A 23,299-nucleotide genomic window follows, 5' to 3' on the forward strand; every position below is an offset into this window, starting at 1 on the left:
GTAAATCATAATAAATCATCAATAAATCAGTAAATCATTTTGCACAGTTCTTGAAAACAAAAGTTTTTTCTTAAAGTTCTGAACCTGATATAAAATAAAAAGTAATTTCTATATGCAGATTCTTATTAAAACAAATATAATTCTACTTGAAATTCAAAGTATGAGCAAAACACTTAATGTGTGTCATAATAGCTTCACGAGCAGCAATAACCATATTGGAAGCATTACCAGTCACTATTGCAGGGTTCTTGTCTAGTCCAGTGTGCTCTACCCTCTCTGCCCTTGTATGATCTGTCGTTTAACATGCTGGTATAAATCAGGAACAGCAGTTTCAGTAATATAACGAGAGGTAGGAACAGTGTACCTTGGCTCCAAAGTATTTATCATTTTTCAAAATCCTTCGTTTTCCACAGTTCAGTAGAGACGCAAATCCTTGCGAATAAAATTCCCCAAAGACTGGGTTATATTTTTAGCTTGCACTGATGTTCCAGATAATTTTGAACTACTAAAGTTTTCTATTGTAGGTTGTGCATAACGAGTGGTCACACTTCCTTTGCAGTGGCTGTGTGTGTAACTATGAGGGTTATGGTGTGCCGTCAATCTGATGTTGTTGTCTTGTTGTGTTCCCTGAATACCTGATTCGAGCCTTGCATATTTTACACACAGCTAGAGTCTTATCAAGAACTTGAGACAAGTCCTTGACGCAGCTAAAACCAAAATGAATCCACACTTTGAAACAGACTGCCGCAGGTTGAATTTCGCTGTCACTCTCTACAGCTTGATGAGATGATTAGGGAACATTATTAACCGCCTGCACTCAACTTGCCGTGTGCTTGACGTAACATCATTAGCTACACATTTGGTATGTGAGGCTGCTAGGATACATATGAATAAATAATATTATCAGAGTTCACAAGAATTAACGCACAAACGTTGTTATATCAAGTTTATATGCATATAAAAAATTCTAAATAAAAATAAATCGTATCGTCAAGAAAAGCATTGTGGTGTATCGTGATGTATCGATGTGTATCGTGGTGTATCATGATATATTGAGGTGTATCGCGGTGTATGTCGGTGTATCGTGATTTATCGTGGTGTATTGTGGTGTACTGATGTATCGGCACACCCCTAAGCAGGAGGTACTGTGTTGGGGTGCCAATACACAGAGCTCTGACTATGACTATTATAAGAAAGACAGTCAGGTGGGACTAGAAGTAGAATGAATAAAGAGCTGTAACACATTGCGTTTTGAATTATATTCTGATATTCAGCTGGGATACCTGAACCCCTGAGTCAAGCTAATACAAAAGGTAACATCAGGTGTTTCTTCATCTCCCTTTCTGAACAGGTGGCTTGATGTTCTGGTCCAGTCCCAAGGTGGGTGGATCCAGCTGGTGGCAGCCTCGCTCCACAGATATAGAGCTGGCTTCCTATGCACTGCTGTCTCATATGGAACAGAAGCGGCTTGCCGAGGGAATCCCTGTCATGAAATGGCTGAGCCAGCAGAGGAACCACTTAGGAGGATACTCGTCTACTCAGGTTTGACACACATCTCTGGCCTACAGAATTAACTCATGAAACCTGATGAATAATGTTACTTTAACATGTTCATTTACATGCCGCTTTGTAGTTTTCAATATTACTTCATGAAAAACTGACAAATGAAAAAATATGTGGCATTTTGAAATCTAACATGAAATACTGTACTACTGTTCCGGTAGACTTTTGCAATATCATTTTGTAGTGTTAAATAAAAGATCTGAATTATGTTCATAGTTATATTTTTTTAATTATGTCTTAGTCCTAAAATGTATAAGTGATGCAAATCTCTTGGCCATAGCCCTACAAGTACAGCCTTGGTCACTTCCACATGGATCAAATTCATTCCTAAAACCCTTTTGTTAAAAAAACCAAACAAAAAGAACCAATGCTGAAATAGTTACATGTTTAATTTCATGAAGTTGCTAACTAATGACCAGTGAAATGGTTTCACTTGAACTATTAAATAGTTTTTTTGTGTCTCATGCGGAAATAAGTCATAGAAAAAAAAAAAAAAAAGAGAAACATACGAACGTAGCCAAGAGTGTGGCCGGTGAAGTGGTGTGCTGTGTTGAGTGAGGTTATTCTTCATGGACAGCACTAGCTATGTTGAGTGGGGTTATTCTTCATGGACAGCACTAGCTGTGTTGAGTGGGACTATTCTTCATGGACAGCACTAGCTGTGTTGAGTGGGGTTATTCTTCATGGACAGCACTAGCTGTGTGAGTAGGGTTATTCTTCATGGACAGCACTAGCTGTGTTGAGTGGGGTTATTCTTCATGGACAGCACTAGCTGTGTTGAGTGGGGTTATTCTTCATGGACAGCACTAGCTGTGTTGAGTGGGGTTATTCTTCATGGACAGCACTAGCTGTGTTGAGTGGGGTTATTCTTCATGGACAGCACTAGCTGTGTTGAGTGGGGTTATTCTTCATGGACAGCACTAGCTGTGTTGAGTGGGGTTATTCTTCATGGACAGCACTAGCTGTGTTGAGTGGGGTTATTCTTCATGGACAGCACTAGCTGTGTTGAGTGGGATTATTCTTCATGGACAGCACTAGCTGTGTTGAGTGGGGTTATTCTTCATGGACAGCACTAGCTGCCTGCCACTTTATTAACCTTATTTCTATCTTCAGGACACAGTAGTAGCTCTACAGGCGTTGTCGGGATTTGCAGCTCTCTCTAGCTCACAAGATGTGGGGCTTACGGTTACAGTCAGTGGAGTGAGCCTTACACTTCCAACCGTATTCCACATTGATTCAACAAACCTTTTACTGCTTCAGGAGCAGCAGGTAATATATGTGTGTGTTTGTGTTTGTGTGTGAGCGAGAGAAAGTGTGCATGTGAATGTGAATGAACTGTTAATTGATTAATTATTGGTTTATTGGAATTACCTCGTGTGTGTCTCGGGCTACCATGTCACAACATGTGTTTTTAAATACTGCACTTGTGTGTGTTTTTTTTTCAGATTCAAGTACAGCAATCAATGTCAGTTAATGTGAAGGCAGTAGGAAATGGATTTGCCATATTTCAGGTACTAGATATCAATTCTTATCTTTTGATTAGAACCTAGCCCGTTTCGAGCACTAACTACACTTTGACCAGGTCCTCGACTAACACGCAGGATGGCTATGCCGTTTACCTGGCAAAAAAAACAAATAAACAAATAACCACACAGGTTAAACACAGCACTTACGTTCTGACTGCTTGGGAACAGAGCACACCACCTGCTCAGCAGCCCCCGAGTAGACTGACTGCTGACTATTTATACCCTGCACCCGGTCCTAATTTACAATAATCCCCAGGTGCGGGTGATAATTAAACAAATTAAATAAACAAAACATGCATTTGCACATGTTTTTGGCAGGGAAGATATTACTAAAATTATATATAATTATATATAGTTATTTGGGTTCGTGCCCCTTTAAATGGGACCCAGAAATAAAAACTTTGATTTTAAAGCGCTTTCGCGCACTTTTATTAAAATAATAAATCAATCAAACAAAAACAAACAAACACCTAGCTCCCTCGGAGCATCCATTAAACATATGCAGGTCTCTGACTAACGCGCAGGACATCTAAGCTGTTTACCTGACATATAAACACGACAACAAAACACTGATACAGATTTTACAAAACCAAACATTGGTTTTACACAGACCTTACGCCTTCCAGCCGGACTCTTTACTCCACAGCTGCAGCAGCCTCGAGCAGGCTAACTGCTTCCCTTTTATATCCTGCACCTGGCTCTAATTTTTAATAATTGCCAGACGCAGGTGATAATTAAACAATTAACAAATAATACAAAACAAACAAATTAAACAAAAGCAATAAAATCAAACAAAAAGTGCATTTTCACATATTTTTAGGTAGGGAGGAATCTGACCCTCCCCCTGCCACCTCTCTCTCTCTCTCTCTCTCTCTCTCTCTCTCTCTCTCTCTCTCTCTCTCTCTCTCTCTCTCTCTCTCTCTCTCTCTCTATATATATATATATATATATATATAAAATATATCTCTAAAAAGCTCTCTATCTCTTTCTAATAGCTTAATGTGTTCTACAACGTGAAGAATACATTTTCAAGGAGACGCAGAGATGCAGGAAATCATGAAGGGTTTGATTTGAGTGTTGCCGTTATTGACAACGTGAATGACCTCAATCATGTGTCTTTGCACATATGCACAAGGTAAGCCAAGGTTACAGCAATGCAAGCATGTGTATGTGTGTCCTTTTCTAAACTTCCTATGATCTATATGTTGATGTCTAATTTTTACAGTATCAAAGCATCAGTCCTTGTTACATGAAGAAATGTGCTGAAAGTGGCAAATTTTCTTTCTTTTTAAGACTCTTGGAAAATCAGAATATGTCACAAAGTGGAATGGTTTTAATGGAAGTGGGCTTGCTAAGTGGTTTTATTCTTGTAGAAGAGGGAATTGCAACAAATCAAATGATCAAAAAAGTAGAATCTGGTTCTGGAAAAGTGTTCCTGTACTTGGATTCCGTAAGTTTACATTTAGAATGCAGCTGTTTATTTAGAAACGTTGACTTGTCTTCCATCTACTCTTGCACACAAAAACTGTAACAATCTGGTTATATAGTATTAACACAATATACTGTAATAATCATTTGTACAGTATTTTATACAAGATACTGCAATAATCCTTTATACAGTAGTTTACACAATATACTGTAATAATCTTTTATACAGTATTTTACACAAGCTTTGCTTGGATGCCTTTGTTATGTATTCACAAGACAGAATTTAATGATCAGGAAAGGCACTTTATTGTTATAACCAAACACAGACACACATTTCCCACTAATTATTATTATTATTATTATTATTATTGCTTTTGTTATTTTGATGTTTCCAGTACTGCAAATGGGTACACAAGTCTACAGATCTGAAGGGTCTAAATGTACGTGTACTGTATAGTATTTAAATATCATGCACTTAAAACATTAATATATGTGATTTTTTTTTTTTAAATCATTACCTGAAAAAGATCTGGGTACCTGGGTATTGTTCACGGTGATACCTGCTTCCGGATTTCCTGCCCATGCCGGCCTCTAATATGTATATGTATATGTACTGTATATGTATATGTATATGTGTGAATCATACAATATGTTCCTGTATTTGTTCACAGCTGAATACATCCCAGGTTTGTCTTGATATCCCAACTATAAGAGACTCTAAAATCTCCAATGCCCAAGATGCTGTGGTGCTGATATATGATTACTACGAGCCTAGTAAGTATAAATATGTTCCTTTCATTTCCATCGGCAGCCAAGGGATTAAACTGGACTATGTATTGAGATAGGTACTTGTGTGTTGGTTGGAATTGCATTGCAATGCTTGACTAAGGCTTGGCTGCAGTTCATTTCAATCACTTTGTTACTAGTAGTATTGATTTATTTGCCATGCAATTGTTTGCTTTCTAGACACAAAGCAAATATGATAGGAGACTATCCTTTTCATGAGGCTTATCAAGAGTAGAGTCTCAAGTAGCAATGCACTGCACCTTACACAATGACATCCAAAAGCTTCAACTAAAACAGACTGCATGCTTGATTTGTGTATAACGTTCCTGTTTGTGTTTTTATAGGCAGGATGGCTGTCAGCACTTACCGCTCTGAAGTAATGCAGAGCATATCTTCATGTGATTTCTGTGGAAAGGACTGTAATCTGTGCAGGTCGACTGTAAAGAGTGATAATGTCACCACAGCTGATTCTTCAGCGGTTCCCATACATCACACTGGTATCGTCACCAGTATATTTGCAGGTTTCTTAATTCACTTGGGCTTGTTTTGTTTTTAATTGAACACATTTAGTATAATAGATTTTAGCCAATAAGACACCATTTGTATATTGGATATAATCATCAGACAACTCAGTTTACAGGATGAGCCAAGTCTGTAAATTACTAGGAAAGGGAATCATCTCATCTCTTGATAAATAAGAACAATGAGCCATCTAAAATACCATTTTACTGATTTCTTTGGTGAGGGCTGTCAGTTTTAAACTTGAACATTTGTTTTTTAGAATGAGGTTTATGTGAAAATGATTAACAATAATGTATTTTTTTTTTTTGTAATACAAGACTATTTTACTTCTATAGGCAATGTCTGTTTGCAATTTTAGACAGGTTGAAATTGGGTATGTAAACTTTTTTTTTTTTAATGCAAAACATAAACATTGTTGTATTTTTACATTTAAAAATGATGGCTGATAACTTAAAAAAATAGTGTAGGGTACAAATAAAAATGATCCTGAACTTTTAAAATGAAGCCTGGTGTAGTCTGTTTATGTAATTTTTTGATTAAACACAAAATGAATGTACAGTTTAAAACAAACCCCTTTCAGTATTACATACACAGTGCTGTTTTCATTGAAACCCATTTTAGACCCACCTTACTGTCACAACTTTACAAAAATAGCCTGTGGAGGTGGCTTTGAAAATGATGGAAAGACTGTATTGCTACATAACCTACTAGAAACTGAATGAGCTTTGAAGGGCCGCGCTTTCCAGTTTCTTCTGTTCTTATCCACTAAATCTAGATTAACAGATTTTACTGAAGTTTCGATAAAAAAACCCTCCACTGCAAAAACATGTTCAAAATAAACAGAGGCCGTGCCATGAAAATATGGGGTTTATTTTTTGAGTTGGCCTTTGCCTCTGAAGGGCAAGCTAATTGGTTCTTTGTTTCCCGGCACGAGAATTAATTTAACGGCACAAGACTTAATTTAAAAATAGTGGTTCATACAGTATATTGAACCACTTAGCCGCAGCTCTTATACTAAAGGCAAGGTTGCCAACTTGAAATGGAAATTATCAGGTTGATGCGCTGATTTAAAGAAAAAGCATGCATAGAAGATAATGTAATTTAATAATTGAACCATCCTTGTGACTGATTATATATGGAATAATAATTCTGCTCTGTGGTTGACTGGTCAGGTCAAGAACAGGAATTCATCATAACAATGTATGAAATCTGTATTTGAACACTTGGGAATTAGTAGCTCTAGCTGAAGTGCACTTGTATTAGTTTATTACCAGGGCAGAGATGTATTTGTATTTTCCACTGTTACTGCAGACTGTGTAAAGCAAGTTGGTGATTCACAATACCTATAGTAACACCCCTGCCTCCAGGAGACCCACAGACACTGATTCAGGATCATTCATGATCTCAGTGAAGTAACAGCAGTCAAGTCAGAACAGCTCATCTGCACCTCTCTCCCTCCCTCCCTTCCTTCCACACAGGTCTGCTTGATTGAGAAGTTGCAGGAGCCTGAATATTTGCCACTGGGCAAATCTGGAACTGTCATAATTTTAATGGAAATAAAATAACATTTTAAAAATCGCATCATCACTCTTTACCATTTACCATTGACATTTTGACGCACAACAATGAGATTAATTAACAGCCTGTAAATGAGGGCTGATACGTGCAGGTTAATATTACTTGTATTCATGTTTCCTAGCTTCTGCTCAAATATTTAAATTCCTTTTGAACTAAATGTATTTTGTAACAATAGAAGCTTCCATATCATTGCAGCATCCAGCAGCTGTTTTTTGTTCATTCTTATACCACAATGAGGCAAGTAAAGTAGGCAAACATTTATTTTAAAGACATCTGTGCTTTCAGTCAGCCAGAGCAACGTCCATCACTTTGAAATGTGAATGTTTCCAGCTGTCATGGTTGAAGCAGAGTTATTCTCAATTAAGTGTAACTTCTGTTACACAGCAAGTCTTCAAATAACTCTGCACACTGATCTGTTGAAGACACTGTACAGATGTTGCTTTGTAGTTTTCTGGCGAAATTATTATTTGTTCCTTATGTATTGTAATGTTTTCTATAGGTTTCCCAGAACCCTTTGGAACTCCCTTCCAATCGCTGTGTGTCCTCCTATATGCATGGCGTCTCTTCTCATTAGGACAAATTCTTCCTTGTTGTAGGCTAATCGATTCTGTTCTTTCTGTCTATCTCTTGTAGTTCAGTCCTTTAAGCCCTGGGATCAGTGGAGTTGCTCTTTGTTATACTCTGCCAGGGCCACATGGTCCCTTTGGAGCAACCCCAATCAGACACAGTACTCGAAGCCTATTTTAGTTCTATGCACCCCATTTAGTGTTTAGATCTTACATTTTTGTGACCAGCCTGTAACACTTTACATTGGTTGGTATTGTATTTAATTTGTCAAATTTCTGCCCAGTTTGGTATACTGTCTAAATGTTTTTGGATATCCTTTGTGTCAACTGCAAATTTGACTAAGCTTGTTAATTATCCTCAGATCTTAGTCTGCCTGGTTGGTATAAAGTCTTGCAATAAAATAGACTGCAATTGCAAAAGCTGCCAAGCCCCTCTTATAGTTAAGACATAATGGGGTAGATTTTTAAAGCTATTTACTGTAAATACCCATCAATATGGATATTGTTCATAGTATAAACTCTATAGTTATCAAACCAGATTAAAAAAAAAAAAAAAACAGGCATTTGATTTTATGATATGGGAGTAGTGTGACGTTGTTTATTATTTGTTTTCAGTTGTTAATGCATTTTTCCTTTTGAGCTAATGATGGAGTCAATATCTTTGAAAATTTCATAATTTACATTCTCCCCTTTACGTTTGTCACTGCGTATTCAAGAGGCACTCATGCCAGGGATGGTAATTGTGTTGCTAGGTAATGCTCTTGAAAAATAAAACTTGGATTACATTTCTTAATTTGTACAGTAAGTGTTCAGTGTGAAACACCAGGAAAAAGCTTTAGATTTTAATAATAAAGACAGTAATGTCTAAGATAAATCCTGATACATACAGTAATAGCCAAAGCCAGCTCTTCCATGTCATGAGACTGTAGCAGTGAGATAACGCAAAACAGTCACAAGATTGCAATCCTGTTTAATTCTGACTAGCTTTGATTCAGCTACACTTAATTAAAAAAACAAACAAAAAAAAAAAAAAAAACAGAAATGCATTAAAATAAACAGTAGGGGACTTAGAGTAAGAAGCTTTCAAAAACACTAAACTAAACTTCAAATGTAAGCAGGAACACGGGTTGAAAAAAGCATTGATTGTTCTTTAGTTTCTGCTTCCATCAATGTCACATCACAAAGTGAATATAGATCTTTGGGTAATAGTCTACCCTTCTTTTTAATGTTAAGCTTAAGACATCTTCAAGGGAACAAGAATTAACAGGAGCAGATCTGCCCTACTACAGTATTCTTACATGACCGGATTTGTAAGTCATGTGGGAGGGTAGTGGGTGGAGATTTTAGGAAGGACCAGAAATGACAGCACACAGGAGCCAGAAATGGAGATTAGTCCTTAGAGCCCTGTACCATCAATGGTATCAGGGCAGGGTTTTATTTTACAAAAACAATAAAAATAGAACAGTCCAGTATTGCAAAAAATAAACAAGAAAACCACCTGGAATACCAGCAATGGTAAACTCAGGTTTGAAATAAAAAGAGTAAACAAAAATGTCACGGTTACAAAATAAATAGCAACAAAGGAAGCACTGGGTTTCATTGTGGTACTGTGGTGGGTTTCTTCTCACCTCTTCTTAGCTCCCTTTTACAGATTAATGGCCAGTCCTTTGTTCCTCACTCCAGTAATCCAACAGTGTCCAAGGTTTTCAAGCTTCTGTGAATAACAGCAGTGAATGAAAGCAACACAACAAGCACAGCATGTGTTTTCAGTTCAGCCCAGGGAGCGCGAATGGCAAAACCATACTGCTTAAATACTGCCAAGTCCCACCCCCGCAATCAGCACGCTGCCCCACGTCAGCAAATCAACGAGAACAGCACAGCTGATTGCAATGATGGGACCCGACGGCCGCATGGTTCTACCTTGGGCCAAGATGGCTGCCTGGCCTGGAACTTCCTGCATAGTCAGAGTTCAGCCTCCTGATCCAATCACGGTCAACCCTACACAGCGCTGCCGGTGATCAGGAGGGCAAATTACGACAGGGACTCGTTCCAGTCCTGTCACAGTCAATAAAAAAGGAATTGCAGAAAATAGTTGTCACATACTGTATATATGCCACTGTACTGGTACTGGTCAAGAAATGTTCCAAAGAATATTTAGTTTGGAGACATAAACTATGACATATAGATACACACACACACACACACACACACACACACACACACACACATATATATATATATATATATATATATATATATATATATATATATATATATATATATATATATATATATATATATATATATATATATATATAATAAACAAACCCCAAAACACCCAAGCTACAGCAACTGACCTTCTTTCTCTTGATTTCTCTTTTTCTCCACCCCACACTCCACAACTCCACGCCCCACACTTCTACACTCCTCCACTCCACACTCCTCCACTGCATACTCCACACTCCTCCAATCCACACCCCTCCATGCCACACTCCTCCACGCCACCTTCTCTCCGACACGCTTGCAAAAAACAAACATTTCTTCATTCCTTTTATACCATGTGGCCAGGAGATGATTGACAATTAATTATTATAGCATCTGTCATAATCTTTCATATTTCTCAGCACAGTATTCAAAACATTGGGTTTAGAGCAAAACATGTCACAAAAGTATTAATAATGATAATATGAGAGTTCTGAAGAGCACTGTGAAAGAACTACTGAAAGCAGATCACATGATCAATCACAGCAGGGTTATTTGAGAATAATGATTAGAGAAGCTGCACTGGTGCAATAGCTCTACAGATGATCATGTGATCAATCACAACAGGGTTATTTGAGAATAGTGATTAGAGAAGCTGCACTGGTGCAGTAGCTCTACAGATGATCATGTGGTCAATCATAACAGGGTTATTTGAGAATAGTGATTAGAGAAGCTGCACTGGTGCAGTAGCTCTACAGATGATCATGTGATCAATCACAGCAGGGTTATTTGAGAATAGTGATTAGAGAAGCTGTACTGGTGCAGTAGCTCTACAGATGATCACGTGATCAATCACAGCAGGGTTATTTGAGAATAGTGATTAGAGAAGCTGCACCAGCTGCATTAACCTCCTGTGTTACAGATTGTAGTATTCACCTGACCTCACTGAACAGCAAAGAAGTTAATGGGTAAGCTGGTTAAGGAACCCCACTAACTATTAGCACAGGAAAACTTCCCCTTCACCTGGAAATACATTCTAAAACACAAAAAATCTAAGGCAGCAGCACAATAAAGGGACTTTATATTATGACTCTAGGAAGACTGGAGCTGGATATTGCTCACTGAGGACTCACTTTGATTATTATTGGCTTTGAAAAAAAAAAAAAACCTTTCAAATGTGTATTACTGCAGGACAAACATTTCAAATGTGCATTACTGTAGGTCAGATTAACTGTAGTTGTTTTGGTAGCTCATGTACTTCAGTTGCATTTCATTAAGACACTTTAATTGAGAACAGGCCATGAAGCAAGCTATACAACTACGTACCACATGGAGGGGCTCAAGGAATGTGTAAAGATACTAATAGTTTATACTTGCTAAGATTTATAAATGACTGTGTAAAGATACGAATAGTTCATACTTGCTGAGATTTTGTGGGAACAAATTCATGGAGCTATATTCCAGTGACTTGGCTGCCTGAGTATGTGTTTTTGTTTTACTGTTTCACAGATAATAACAGATTGGCTTGCACTGTTGTAAGATGGGAATAGATAGTCTTGGAGACAACTTTGTATCAATAACAACTGCTTATGAGCTTTATGACTGAACTGAAATTTTTATGCTGCCTTTGTTGTATAACACATCCAGAGTAACAGTCACATGCTTAGTGTGAACCAACACCATCCACAAGCTTCTTAACCACTGAACAGAAAGAAGCGTGCGGCTCCTGTGCATTATGGGCATAGGACATGTGTAACCTTTCCTCACCCTCATGGGGCACCACCTGTAACAGCATGGTATAGATTACACTGCGGGGTCACAGAGACAAGGTGAAGCAAGGTTACCATGAGCTGGAGGGAGGGGGGCGACAAGGGGAAGCAAGGTTACCATGAGCTGGAGGGAGGGGGGCGACAAGGGGAAGCAAGGTTACCATGAGCTGGAGGGAGAGGGGCGACAAGGGGAAGCAAGGTTACCACGAGCTGGGGGGAGGGGGGTGACAAGGGGAAGCAAGGTTACCATGAGCTGGGGGGAAGGAGCACAGCAGTTAAAACAGTTAACCACTTTATCACACAACTCTTGGGAATCTTTTACAGTGAATCATGCTTCTTGCACTTTGTGGGAGGAAAGATAAAAGCACTGCACCCCATTACTTATATATCTGTGGGTTGATTAAGCCTGGAGTCTGAAAGCCCAGCTACATCAGTAGCTCTGCTTAATTGAGTGAACTGCCCTAACGGAAGCGGGAGATGAAAAAGCTTCTCTTTGTGTTTAGCATGTCTTTGAAGACTGACCCTACTATTGATTGAAATATTCTGCTTTTAATGAACACGAAGATCTACTTTATTTATTAGAAGACATGCTGTGTTCTATGAGTCACTTAAAATAAATAATCTGCCCTGTAGGAAGATTCAAAAGTCCTTCTCTTGCAGGAAGTCTCATTCTTATAAAACTGTAAGAACAGTGTAAGGCTGCTGACATATTCCACTTCAATGAAAGCAGAAACTGGCAGAAATGTAGTGGTTAAACATGCAACATTGGATCTGGACAACTTTGAAATGGCTTCCAGGCATGGGCTGACTCAGCAGAGACAAGTTTATAAAATAAATACTCTGAGGAACAATGATTGAGAGACACTTAACATCTCATCGTCTCATCGGATTGATGGGAAAACATTTTAACTGGACTTGGTAGGAGCCCTATCTGCTCTGGGTATACCTGTACACTGACTCATTTCCTTTCTTAGTGAGCAGTCATTATTTTCCCATCTAGAGCCAATTCCATTTATAACATTCTAAGTGAGTAACATAACTCTGCAGTAGAGGAATATTTAATTTGGTCCTGAGACATTAAGAGCAGCATGGCTCTATTAATACCACACAGGATACAATGAGTTTTCAGCAGAACCTTTAGCTTTATTGTTTTTTGTGTTCACTGGCTGCAGCACCAATTTACTTCTTGTTCATTATGTTCATTAATTAACTTAATTAAACAACATTCACCTGGGTGAAGAAATGCCAAGCGCTCAAGGACTGGTACACATTGTTATAGTCAAGCATGTCAAAGCATGCAGCATGATTTTCAAAGAAGCTGCAAAACATTATCTTTCCCATTTCAAACTTATCGACTGGCTTTGTTAATGTATTTGACAAAGACTACCTCAACTAATTTTTATCAACAGGATTAATAATCATAGAAAATTGTGCAGCTTAATGTTGGAACTATGCAACTAATCTAAGTTGTGTATACATGTGGAAAATACCCTGTGGTCCCTCAGAGTCATAATTGAGATTTATAATGTACATTCTTAGTAACAGTACTGTTTTGATAAACAATAAGAAGCTTGATTTGTGGAATCATTCTTAACACAATTTAGAAACTTAACATTCACTAGCATTCAGTATCCCTTCCTGGCAAAGCAGAATTAAGAGTGAGTGGTTGCTCCACCTAGCTACTCAGGGGACCAGTACTCAATAGCACCATATCAATTTGCACGGAGCGTACAACTCAATGTGGTCTTAATCTAACTCTGCAGCAGTCCTTGTGGCTGAGCAAAGCAGTTTGGCAGATGGTCAGCTTGAAAGAAACAAATAACTCACAGCTCCATTCACATGTGGCATTTTCACCACAAAGGAGGAAAGGTTCTGTTCACAACACACAGAGTGCAGGATGTGTGGTGAGATGACAATGTGCTGGGAGCATGCCCTCCAGTTCCACAGTGATGTGCTGGGAGCATGTCCTCCAGTTCCACAGTGATGTGCTGGGAGCATGTCCTCCAGTTCCACAGTGATGTGCTGGGAAAATGCCCTCCAGTTCAACAGTGATGTGCTGGGAACATGCCCTCCAGTTCCACAGTGATGTGCTGGGAGCATGTCTCCAGTTCCACAGTGATGTGCTGGGAGCATGTCCTCCAGTTCCACAGTGATGTGCTGGGAGCATGTCCCCCAGTTCCACAGTGATGTGCTGGGAAAATGCCCTCCAGTTCAACAGTGATGTGCTGGGAACATGCCCTCCAGTTCCACAGTGATGTGCTGGGAGCATGTCTCCAGTTCCACAGTGATGTGCTGGGAGCATGTCTCCAGTTCAACAGTAATGTGCTGGGAGCATGTCTCCAGTTCAACAGTAATGTGCTGGGAGCATGCCCTCCAGTTCAACAATAATGTGCTGGGAGCATGTCTCCAGTTCCACAGTGATGTGCTGGGAGCATGCCCTCCAGTTCAACAGTAATGTGCTGGGAGCATGTCTCCAGTTCCACAGTGATGTGCTGGGAGCATGTCTCCAGTTCCACAGTGATGTGCTGGGAGCATGCCCTCCAGTTCAACAGTAATGTGCTGGGAGCATGTCTCCAGTTCCACAGTAATGTGCTGGGAGCATGTCTCCAGTTCCACAGTAATGTGCTGGGAGCATGTCTCCAGTTCCACAGTGATGTGCTGGGAGCATGCCCTCCAGTTCCACAGTGTTTATGTAATGTCTTGATATATGTTGCTGGTGACAGGGGTTGGCAGTATGTTTTTATTACATCCTTCCTCCTGGAACAGTAAAGGCTTGTATTATACATGGGTAATGCTGCCTGCCAGTAATTGCTTCTACACATCTTTTCCAGCTGAGGATACTTTTTTTTTTTTTCAAACAGTGCTAGGCCTTCCATCGACTTTAAAATATTTTTAAAAAATACTAGATGATCTCATAAAACTCCATATGGACAAATAAATGATTCCAAGGGTCAAGGATTGGCCCCAGAGTTGTTTTAAAATGGAAGCGTGAAGAAATCTTTGAATAATTTTCTTCTTAAACTACAGGTTGTGATGCGTCATTGACAGCTGGTTTTGGGTCACGATAACTTCACTGATTCATGACATTGAGAGGAACGGTCGTTCAGGGTGCCAAGTTATCAGCCAAGTGCGAGAACTGCCAGACATTATACAGCAAGGATAGCGTACGTGTTTTCAGGGTATTGGAGCAACAAAAGTATAAATCAGCCAAAAGCACTATTTCATGTTTAATTTGTAGTTCCCAACACTCCTGGGTGAAATGTTGAAAACAAACAAGTCAATACCTGTCATACAGTAAGAGAAATAAGTTGCCAAAGGAAGGTAAACATTTCCTCCTCCTTTTTCTCCAAATCTGTTTTTTTGCAGACCCCAGGCACGTTTATTCTTGCATATGTCTATTACGAGACATCCGAGTTTAATGACAATTAACTTGTTTTGTCAACATGGAAATATACTAGGGAATGCACTTATTGTGACGTCTATATAATTTGTATTAAATGAATTATTTCTGTTTTAAAATAAAAAATGCCTGCAATGCATGGAATTTGAAACTTTAACCTTCAGTTTGCAATTGTGTTATGTTACTATCTGTGCTACATGATTGGTTGCACAAACAAGCAGTATTTTGAAAGATGAAGTCAGGCAGCTGAGAATTCTCGGCACATGGGAGATTTTTTGAATCATTATTCATCTTCATCATTATCATCATCATTATGAGAGTCTGATCTCGAGCTCTGAATTTTTTTGGTTTCCTGTCAGTGTAACGCTCATTGTGGTCCCTACTGGCGCAAGGAAGTGCGGTTCCTCTCAATACTGGTTGAAGAGAGTAATGCTATTTGTGGTCCCCACTGGACAAAAAGGAACCTTAATTTCAGAGAATTATCTATGCTGATTCAAATTTATCTATCTTTATTTATTTATTTCTTTTTCACTATCAGATATAAACACTGCCATTTAATACTGTATGAAATGAAAATAAATACTCAACAGTTCATGTTCAGTTGTATATTAGTGAAGATTTTTGTACATAAAGGTCGTCATGCATTCATATATTTTTATTTTCAAATTTAAAAAATATATTGTAACGACCCGGACAATTAAGAACATAAGAACATAAGAAAGGTTATAAATGTAAGGAGGCCATTTGATCGCCACGCAATCTTCTTTGTTCAAGACTGAATAGATTCAGTTCTTTTAGCCTGTCTGCATATGACATGACTTTTAAACCCTGAATAATTCTAGTCGCTTTTCTTTGCACTCTTTCTAGAGCAACAATATCCTTTTTGTAGCAAGGTGACCAGAACTGAGCATAATATTCTAGATGAGGTCTTACTAATGCATTGTACAGTTTTAACATTACTTCCCTTGATTTAAATTCAACACTTTTCACTATATACAGTATCTGAGCATTTTGCTGACCTTTTTTTTAATAGCTAGCCAAAACTGTCTAATGAAGACATTTCTGAGTCAGCATAAACTCCTAAATCTTTTTCATAGATTCCTTCTTCATAATCTCCCATATGGTATTTATAATGAGCATTTTTTATTGCCTGCATGCAGTACAATGCTGAATGCTGCCTAGATCATTTTGAATGACCTTTGCTGATGCAAAGGTGTTTGCCATGCCTCCTATTTTTGTGTCGTGAAGGGCTTCCCTCAGCCATGGATTCTCTAAGGTTTCCTCTTACCAGCGAGTAGCGTTTTTTTTTTAACAGTTCGTGTTTAGTTTCTGCAGGGTGCATGGCAGGCTGGAGAAGCTGGGTTCTACCTCGGTGTATTTAATGCTCTAGGGGGCTGGCCCTTGTCTCAGCTGCTTACTTTTCATTCATCTTTTCCTACTTTGGGTTCATGGTTTGGCGGCTTTGTCTTTTTGGGGGAGGTGTCCTATGAGCCACTTCCTATCCGTGGCACTGGATTGCATGATATTGTTGTGTATTCGCTAGCCATTGAGCACCCAGGGACAAGGTCTCCGGCCAAGTTCATAATTCATGATTAATTTGTCAGCAATTGCAACTTAAATCACCCACATTGCAGATTCTCCATACGGAAGTGTTTTTTCTGCAGGAAACGGATTCCTGACGTAGAAAGACGTTCATGACATAGAAAGAGTTGAACTGAGCGCATCGTTTCGATATGTTTGATTGCTCTCACAGCAGTGTGGGTGAAAATAGATTGAATGGCCTTGCCCTGCTATATGTCCACAGAGACAAGAAAGTTTCCCAGGAGGAAGTGTTACAGCATTTCAATAGACCAGGCCATAGAAGGATTGGCAAACTCTATACAGTATTTAAAGTAAAGCCTTTTAAATCAGTGCTTGTAAGCATGGCATCATACAGTCTCAGCAGTCCGATCACTTAGCACTAGTATCAGAAATCTTACCAGTCCCAGCAGTGCCAACATCAGTCTTACCAGTCCCAGCAGTGTCAGCACCAGTCTTACCAGTCCCAGCAGTGCCAGCACCAGTCTTACCAGTCCAGCAGTGTCAGCACCAGTCTTACCAGTTCAGCAGTGTCAGCACCAGTCTTACCAGTGTCAGCAGTGGCAGCACTAGTCTTACCAGTGGCAGCACCAGCCATACCAATTGCAGCTGTAGTGTCAGTGCCACCAGTCTCAGCATTAACTTCAGTAGCAGTGAACCAAACCCATGTCTCTCAATGAAGGTATAAACCCTTCTAATTATTCATATTTATAAGTTTAATGTCACATATTTATCAAAGTGTGAATAGTTTAATTTTGGGTTGGTGTTTTTTTTTTTTTTTTCATGGAGATTTGTTTTGAAAAATATGTGTCATGAAATTTCAAACATCATCCAAGGTGAATGACTGAGTAAAAACTGTTAGCAACTTATATTGCTTTGCAGTTTTTTACAGTCTCCAGACTTCATAAGCTGATAACTTTCACCTTTGTAACATAATCAGGATATACAGTTTTCTTTTAGACTGAAATTACAATTAATTAATTAAGAACAGAAGTAGGTCAGTTTAGGGGCTGTTGATCCCAAACAGTACAGAGTGTGTGCATAGTGTAGTAGGTTCCTGGAGCGGGACATTCCTTTTAGTGGGGCTAGCGCTCGTCTTGTGTGGCAAACTTTTATTTTGAGCTTTATTTTGTTTTCTTTTCTTTTCTTTTCTTTATTAGTGTGTCAACACTTGTGTTAATTAAATCTGTGCACCTGATTGTTATGCATTGACGACCCACACACATGTAAGAAATCCCTCGTTACACCTTCTGATTTAATATCAATTTTTACTTTGATAAATAATGTGACTATTTCCAGGATGTATGCAGTGAGTATTTTATAAACAATGAAACACTGAAGGTATAATACAACATATTTAGTGTTGCTATCTCTGGGTGTTTGTTCAGCCACAGTTGTCAAAGCAGAATGACTCATACTAATATCAGCAAATGAAAGCTTTCATAACAGTCCATTAGTAATGTATTATTCCATTTACACAACTGTCAAGTGTCCCTTAACACATGTTTGCATTTAAAAGTCACACTAGTTGTCCTGTTAGATCAAAAGGATGACAGATTGTGATGCAAGTTTGTGATTTGTATATGAACTGCACAGCACTACATCCATCTATAAAACTACAGCTAATGCTTTCTGCAAGAGGTACAGGCTGTTTAGACATTAGTGTGGAGCTGTGCTTTTCATAGTTACTTTAATGTTTTTTGGATTAAATAATTGATTCAAATATCTTCAGCAATTTCTTTTTCTTTTTCCCCAATTACAGCAGGAACTCAACAATATGACCACAGGCTACAGGGGAGCATTTCTGCTGCCATGACAGCAGGAACATATTAAAATGTCAGCCTAACAAACAGAAGATTGGCAGACCTTTGTTTCGTATTCCATTAGAGGGATTGAAGTAAGGAAGCGGCATGCTGTGGTCTACATGCCACAGAAATGTATCCCTTTCTGCTCAGTGGTTTAGGGGGAGAAGCTACAGTGTGCAGCGAGCTCGTAGAGACTGCGATTTGAGTGAGGACAGCAGGGGATGGTTTTTAAACAACAATTACTGGGTAGTAAAGCTGTTCCTCATTGAAGTTGATTCCAATGTAATTTGTTGCACTTTTTCCTGGTCTTTTTATGTTTGTAACCATTAAGAGTGGTGCTAGGTTCTGAGGCAAAAAAAGCAGCCCAAAACCATCACATGGTTGGGATGAGGTTCTTCTGTTTGAATGCAGTGTTTGGTTTTCATCAAACAAAGTTTCTCATTGAGGCCAAAAAGCTCTACTTTTGACTTGTTTATACATCATTTAGTTTCAAAAGATATGGATTTGGTTAATAGAAACCCTATTGGAGATTTAAGAAAAGACTTAATTTTGATTCAAGAAGGATATCATATTAAAACAATGGAATTTCCATAATTATGATTGGGGTTTACAAACTTTTTCTCAGCACTGTACTTAATGTGTAGTTTTTTTGCATGCTATAACAAAATCTTAACACCAACCCTAACCCTAATCATAACTCTAAACCTAACCCTAACCCACTGTCCCTAACTTTAAATCTAACCCTAACCCTAGCCAGTTTTCTGATACAATTGTGTACTTACATATATCATGCTAAAAAAAAAGTCATACATGTTAAGCATATTGTGATAACATTGTAACTATGTGTAAGTACACAAATACAGACAGAATGTAAAGTGTTACCAGAAAAATACTTCTTGAAGAAATAGATAATTAATTTTGAAAGGTATTAAACTCAAGCACAATTCTATTCACTTTGCTTGTCTCAAATTCCTGGTTATGGAATAAACCTCACTTCTTCGGAAAGAAACAGGTCCATACCTTACAGCAACTTTTGGGACTTCTATGAGTCATGTGATCATGGGACCTCCGATTCCTACCTAGCAACAAGGACATCTGAGGAAGTCATTGGCCAGGTGTTTGTTATGTACTTTAACAAACAATTTCTTCAAGGCTACACAGAATCCATATTTTCATTTTCTGCTCTTTTTTGAAGGAATACAACTCTTTGTGGTTTATTTGAATCAGCCCTCAATAGTGTATCTAATTAACATATCTAGGCACTGTAGGAAGATAGAATATGCAGTTTATAATTATAAAACTAGAGCACTGGTTGAAGGCTATTGTAATAGTATCTGTAATGCTTGAACCTTGAGTAAATACAAATTAAAAGCTTGAAGTACTGTTTGCATGCATGATCTTGCTGATAATGGCTTAAACAGAAAAACAGAGGACATAAAAACAAGTCATGCACTTTTGAAAGACAGTTTTATTTCTTCCTTTCCTCCTGTATGTTTTTCACGAGGTTTCTCATGACAAACAGGTTTAACGATGTAACTTCATTAGACATAAATTAGAAGAGCAGAGGCGCAACAGAGGCACAGCTCTGTGCCAGAACACAGGTTTGGCAAGGAAAGGACAACATTCTTTTTTAACTACCTGTGACAGGACAGAGGCCCCATCAATTCAGCCACATTCACATGTGGCGTTGGCAGGGAGAGATTAATTCCTTCCCTTCCAACTCAACACAACACACAGCTTCTGCCCTGTCACACTCCTTACCACACTTCATCTTTTGTGACACTTGCAAGAAAATGCTTTTGGTAACATTGATACGGACAGGCGTTCCAGAACAATGTTCCTTTAGCATATCTTTCACTAGCGTTGAAGTCTTTGTCTTGTTTCACTTGTGAGAAACAGACCAGGGTTTATATCATTCAGCTTGATCCCTTAAAAAAAGTAGGTCCAAAACACACACACATCATGTGCAATTGCCAGTCATGTGGAAATGTGAATATATTTCAGTGAAGGAATGTGAATTTTAATTGAAATACATTTTAAGTTTTGTATTCTTCTAAGAAATCTCTTGTAATAAGTCTCTTGGTGCATGTGGATATTAGACACAGTGCCCCTGACAGGTTACTGTAAGCATTGGCCAGATTCTATTCATTCAGCTGTCAAGTTTTCCTACATCTGCACATAACTGGCAGTTTTAACAAATACAAAAAAAAAAAAAACATTTCGCTGCTGCCTGTGACTCATTTACCCAGTTAAATGAAATAATAAAGAAACCGTTACTATATTTTGTGCTCTAAGATTTCAACAGCAGCTTCTGGTTTGATTTATATACAATATTGTTTGATAATTCTGTGGCAATGCAGAAATTCATTATTATTATTATTATTATTATTATTATTATTATTATTATTATTATTATTATTATGTCCCTTCTTAACCACCTTTCCAAAGGTGTACAGTTGTTTAAATCATTCAGTTAAACTTTATTCATCCAGATTGTGCAGAACAGTAAAAACTGCTTCTTTTCATGTCTCCTCTTATTCTAATAGCTGATATTGAGTATCATATGCAAATCATATAATAATTACATAAAGGTTACACAGAGGACACATTCAAATTGATTAAATAACCACTGGGACTCCATCGAGTCTGGAGAAGGCCATAAAACTCTCACAATATTCCTGATAAGGGGATTTACACAGCGTCAGGAAAAAGACAAATCAGCCTCATGGATCACAGCATAAACAATTAATTGAAGTGAAATACTACTTTTTTGCTCCACAGTAGTGACATTTACTAAACATGCTTAACCATTGTAAATTAAGGCCAAGTTAAGAGTGACTATATTAATAATAATAAACTTGATACTCTGAATTGTTCCTTCTCTTTCAACAAATTATGAAAAATTATATTTACATATAGTGAGGCAATGTGATAATAATGGCAACACATATATAAATGTTAGCATGCGTAGTTCAGGGGGCGTGCAGCAGGGGGCTTCCGATTTCCTGTCAATTAATACCTATTCTCTATTTAAGCCCTGATCATTTGCACCTTCACTGTCTAGCGCTTCGTTTTTGTAGTAAACGCTCAGACGCCGTCTTTTCGTGCTTCACTTTGTTGCTTTTCACTAGAGGTCAATTCTCTGCTCAGCTCTCCCAAGATATTATCAAATATTTTCCTACCTGTTCCAGTGCTGCTTCTCATCATTCAGCTTCTCCATTCAGCTAAAGGAGCTCCAGTGTTAGTCTTTCCTGCTCTTTCCAGCCTCCAGCCGAGCAACAGCACCGTCCAAGCTGCAACTTCATTTCTCAACTCGTCCGCGTCTTTATTAGACAGACTGGCCCTCCACTAAAACCTCTAGAGCTCCTTCAACAGGACAGCGACATTCCCGTCGGCAGCGTTTGCCTTGCCATAATTCCTCTTTTTAATCCACCACAAAGATCTGTCAGCTGAACATTCCTTTACTCTTCGCTTGCAATCAAGCGTCCCTCCTCCACTCCCAGAGCCAGCACAATTTATCGTTCCTTCATAAGATCCTGCCCTGGATTTCTATTAGCTACTTTCAATGTTTTAAAGACCTATCCATTCAATTTCATACTCCATTTCAACGTGTGGCGGTTTGTGCTTTCGACTGGTCATAACATGCTCCAACAACACTGCTGTTCTGCAACTTTTCCACCGGCGCCTCTCAGTCCCGGGCTACCACGGCAACGCCCTCACTAAGCGACTGCAGGGAGTGGTAAGTTGACATGGTGACCAGTCAGCTTCATCCGGCACTGCAAGCTCCGTGTCTCAGTACTGCAATCTTCTGGCTTACTGCTACTGCGCTTTCACAATCTGTGAGGGCTCGTTCAACTCGTCGAATTATGACATCTAAATACTGTGTTAACGTATTTATATACACGACTAACTGTCCTAAAGCATGTAACGAAGATATTCAAATCTAAAAGAATACGCAATTGTTGTTTTACACTGACAAGGATTTTAATCACAATAACCAAATATATTCTACCCGGCTTCACTCAAGCCAATGGTTAATTCTAATCATAACCACTAGGTGGCAGTATAACACCACACATTTTATACAGTCTCTGCTGGTTTGCTATCACTGTGAAGCTCGCATGCTCCAGCTTTTCTATACATTCCTGCAGTTTGTTGTCACTCCGAGGGATTCGCAGGAGTCCCCCTCCTCCTCAACCTTTTGTAGCAACTGACATTCTCCAATTTCAACTCTTCCCCTCTTCAAGGACCTGGTCATGAAGCAACCTTACTCAGTTGTTTTTGAGATGTTCAGTGTCTACCATCATAGTATAGTCCTGTTTCCCTGCATCATGCATCCATTCCTGTGCCTTATTCCTGTTCCCAGATTCATGTTTCCTCATCTGGTGCTGCTCCTCCAATCCGACCTACTTCATCAAAGTCATCATTTCATCAACACGAGCCGCTAGTCAGTCATGGAACCATGTCCTACGATTTATCAACGTTCCAGTCAATGTCCTTCTATCCCCAATAGACAATAAACTGCTCCTGACCAATCAATAGGTTTTGCAGACATCTCGGAGCAACACATTCTTCA

The 23,299-nt window shown here is 38.7% G+C and overlaps 1 protein-coding gene across 1 annotated transcript in view; it reads left to right on the forward strand.

Annotated features, from left to right (window-relative positions):
* The window catches only part of LOC121315350 (CD109 antigen-like), a 40,064-nt gene extending 33,829 nt beyond the window's left edge, over positions 1–6,235 (forward strand). Inside the window, exons 28-34 of the mRNA XM_041249376.1 lie at positions 1,352–1,542; positions 2,677–2,832; positions 3,009–3,074; positions 4,085–4,224; positions 4,383–4,539; positions 5,189–5,291; positions 5,648–6,235. Coding sequence (XP_041105310.1) covers positions 1,352–1,542; positions 2,677–2,832; positions 3,009–3,074; positions 4,085–4,224; positions 4,383–4,539; positions 5,189–5,291; positions 5,648–5,859 — 1,025 coding nt within the window. The 3' untranslated portion in view covers positions 5,860–6,235. The remainder of the gene's footprint in view (positions 1–1,351; positions 1,543–2,676; positions 2,833–3,008; positions 3,075–4,084; positions 4,225–4,382; positions 4,540–5,188; positions 5,292–5,647) is intronic.
* The last annotated feature ends 17,064 nt before the right edge of the window (positions 6,236–23,299 follow it).

Source organism: Polyodon spathula, chromosome 5 (assembly GCF_017654505.1).
Source record: "Polyodon spathula isolate WHYD16114869_AA chromosome 5, ASM1765450v1, whole genome shotgun sequence".
NCBI classification, from domain to species: domain Eukaryota; kingdom Metazoa; phylum Chordata; class Actinopteri; order Acipenseriformes; family Polyodontidae; genus Polyodon; species Polyodon spathula.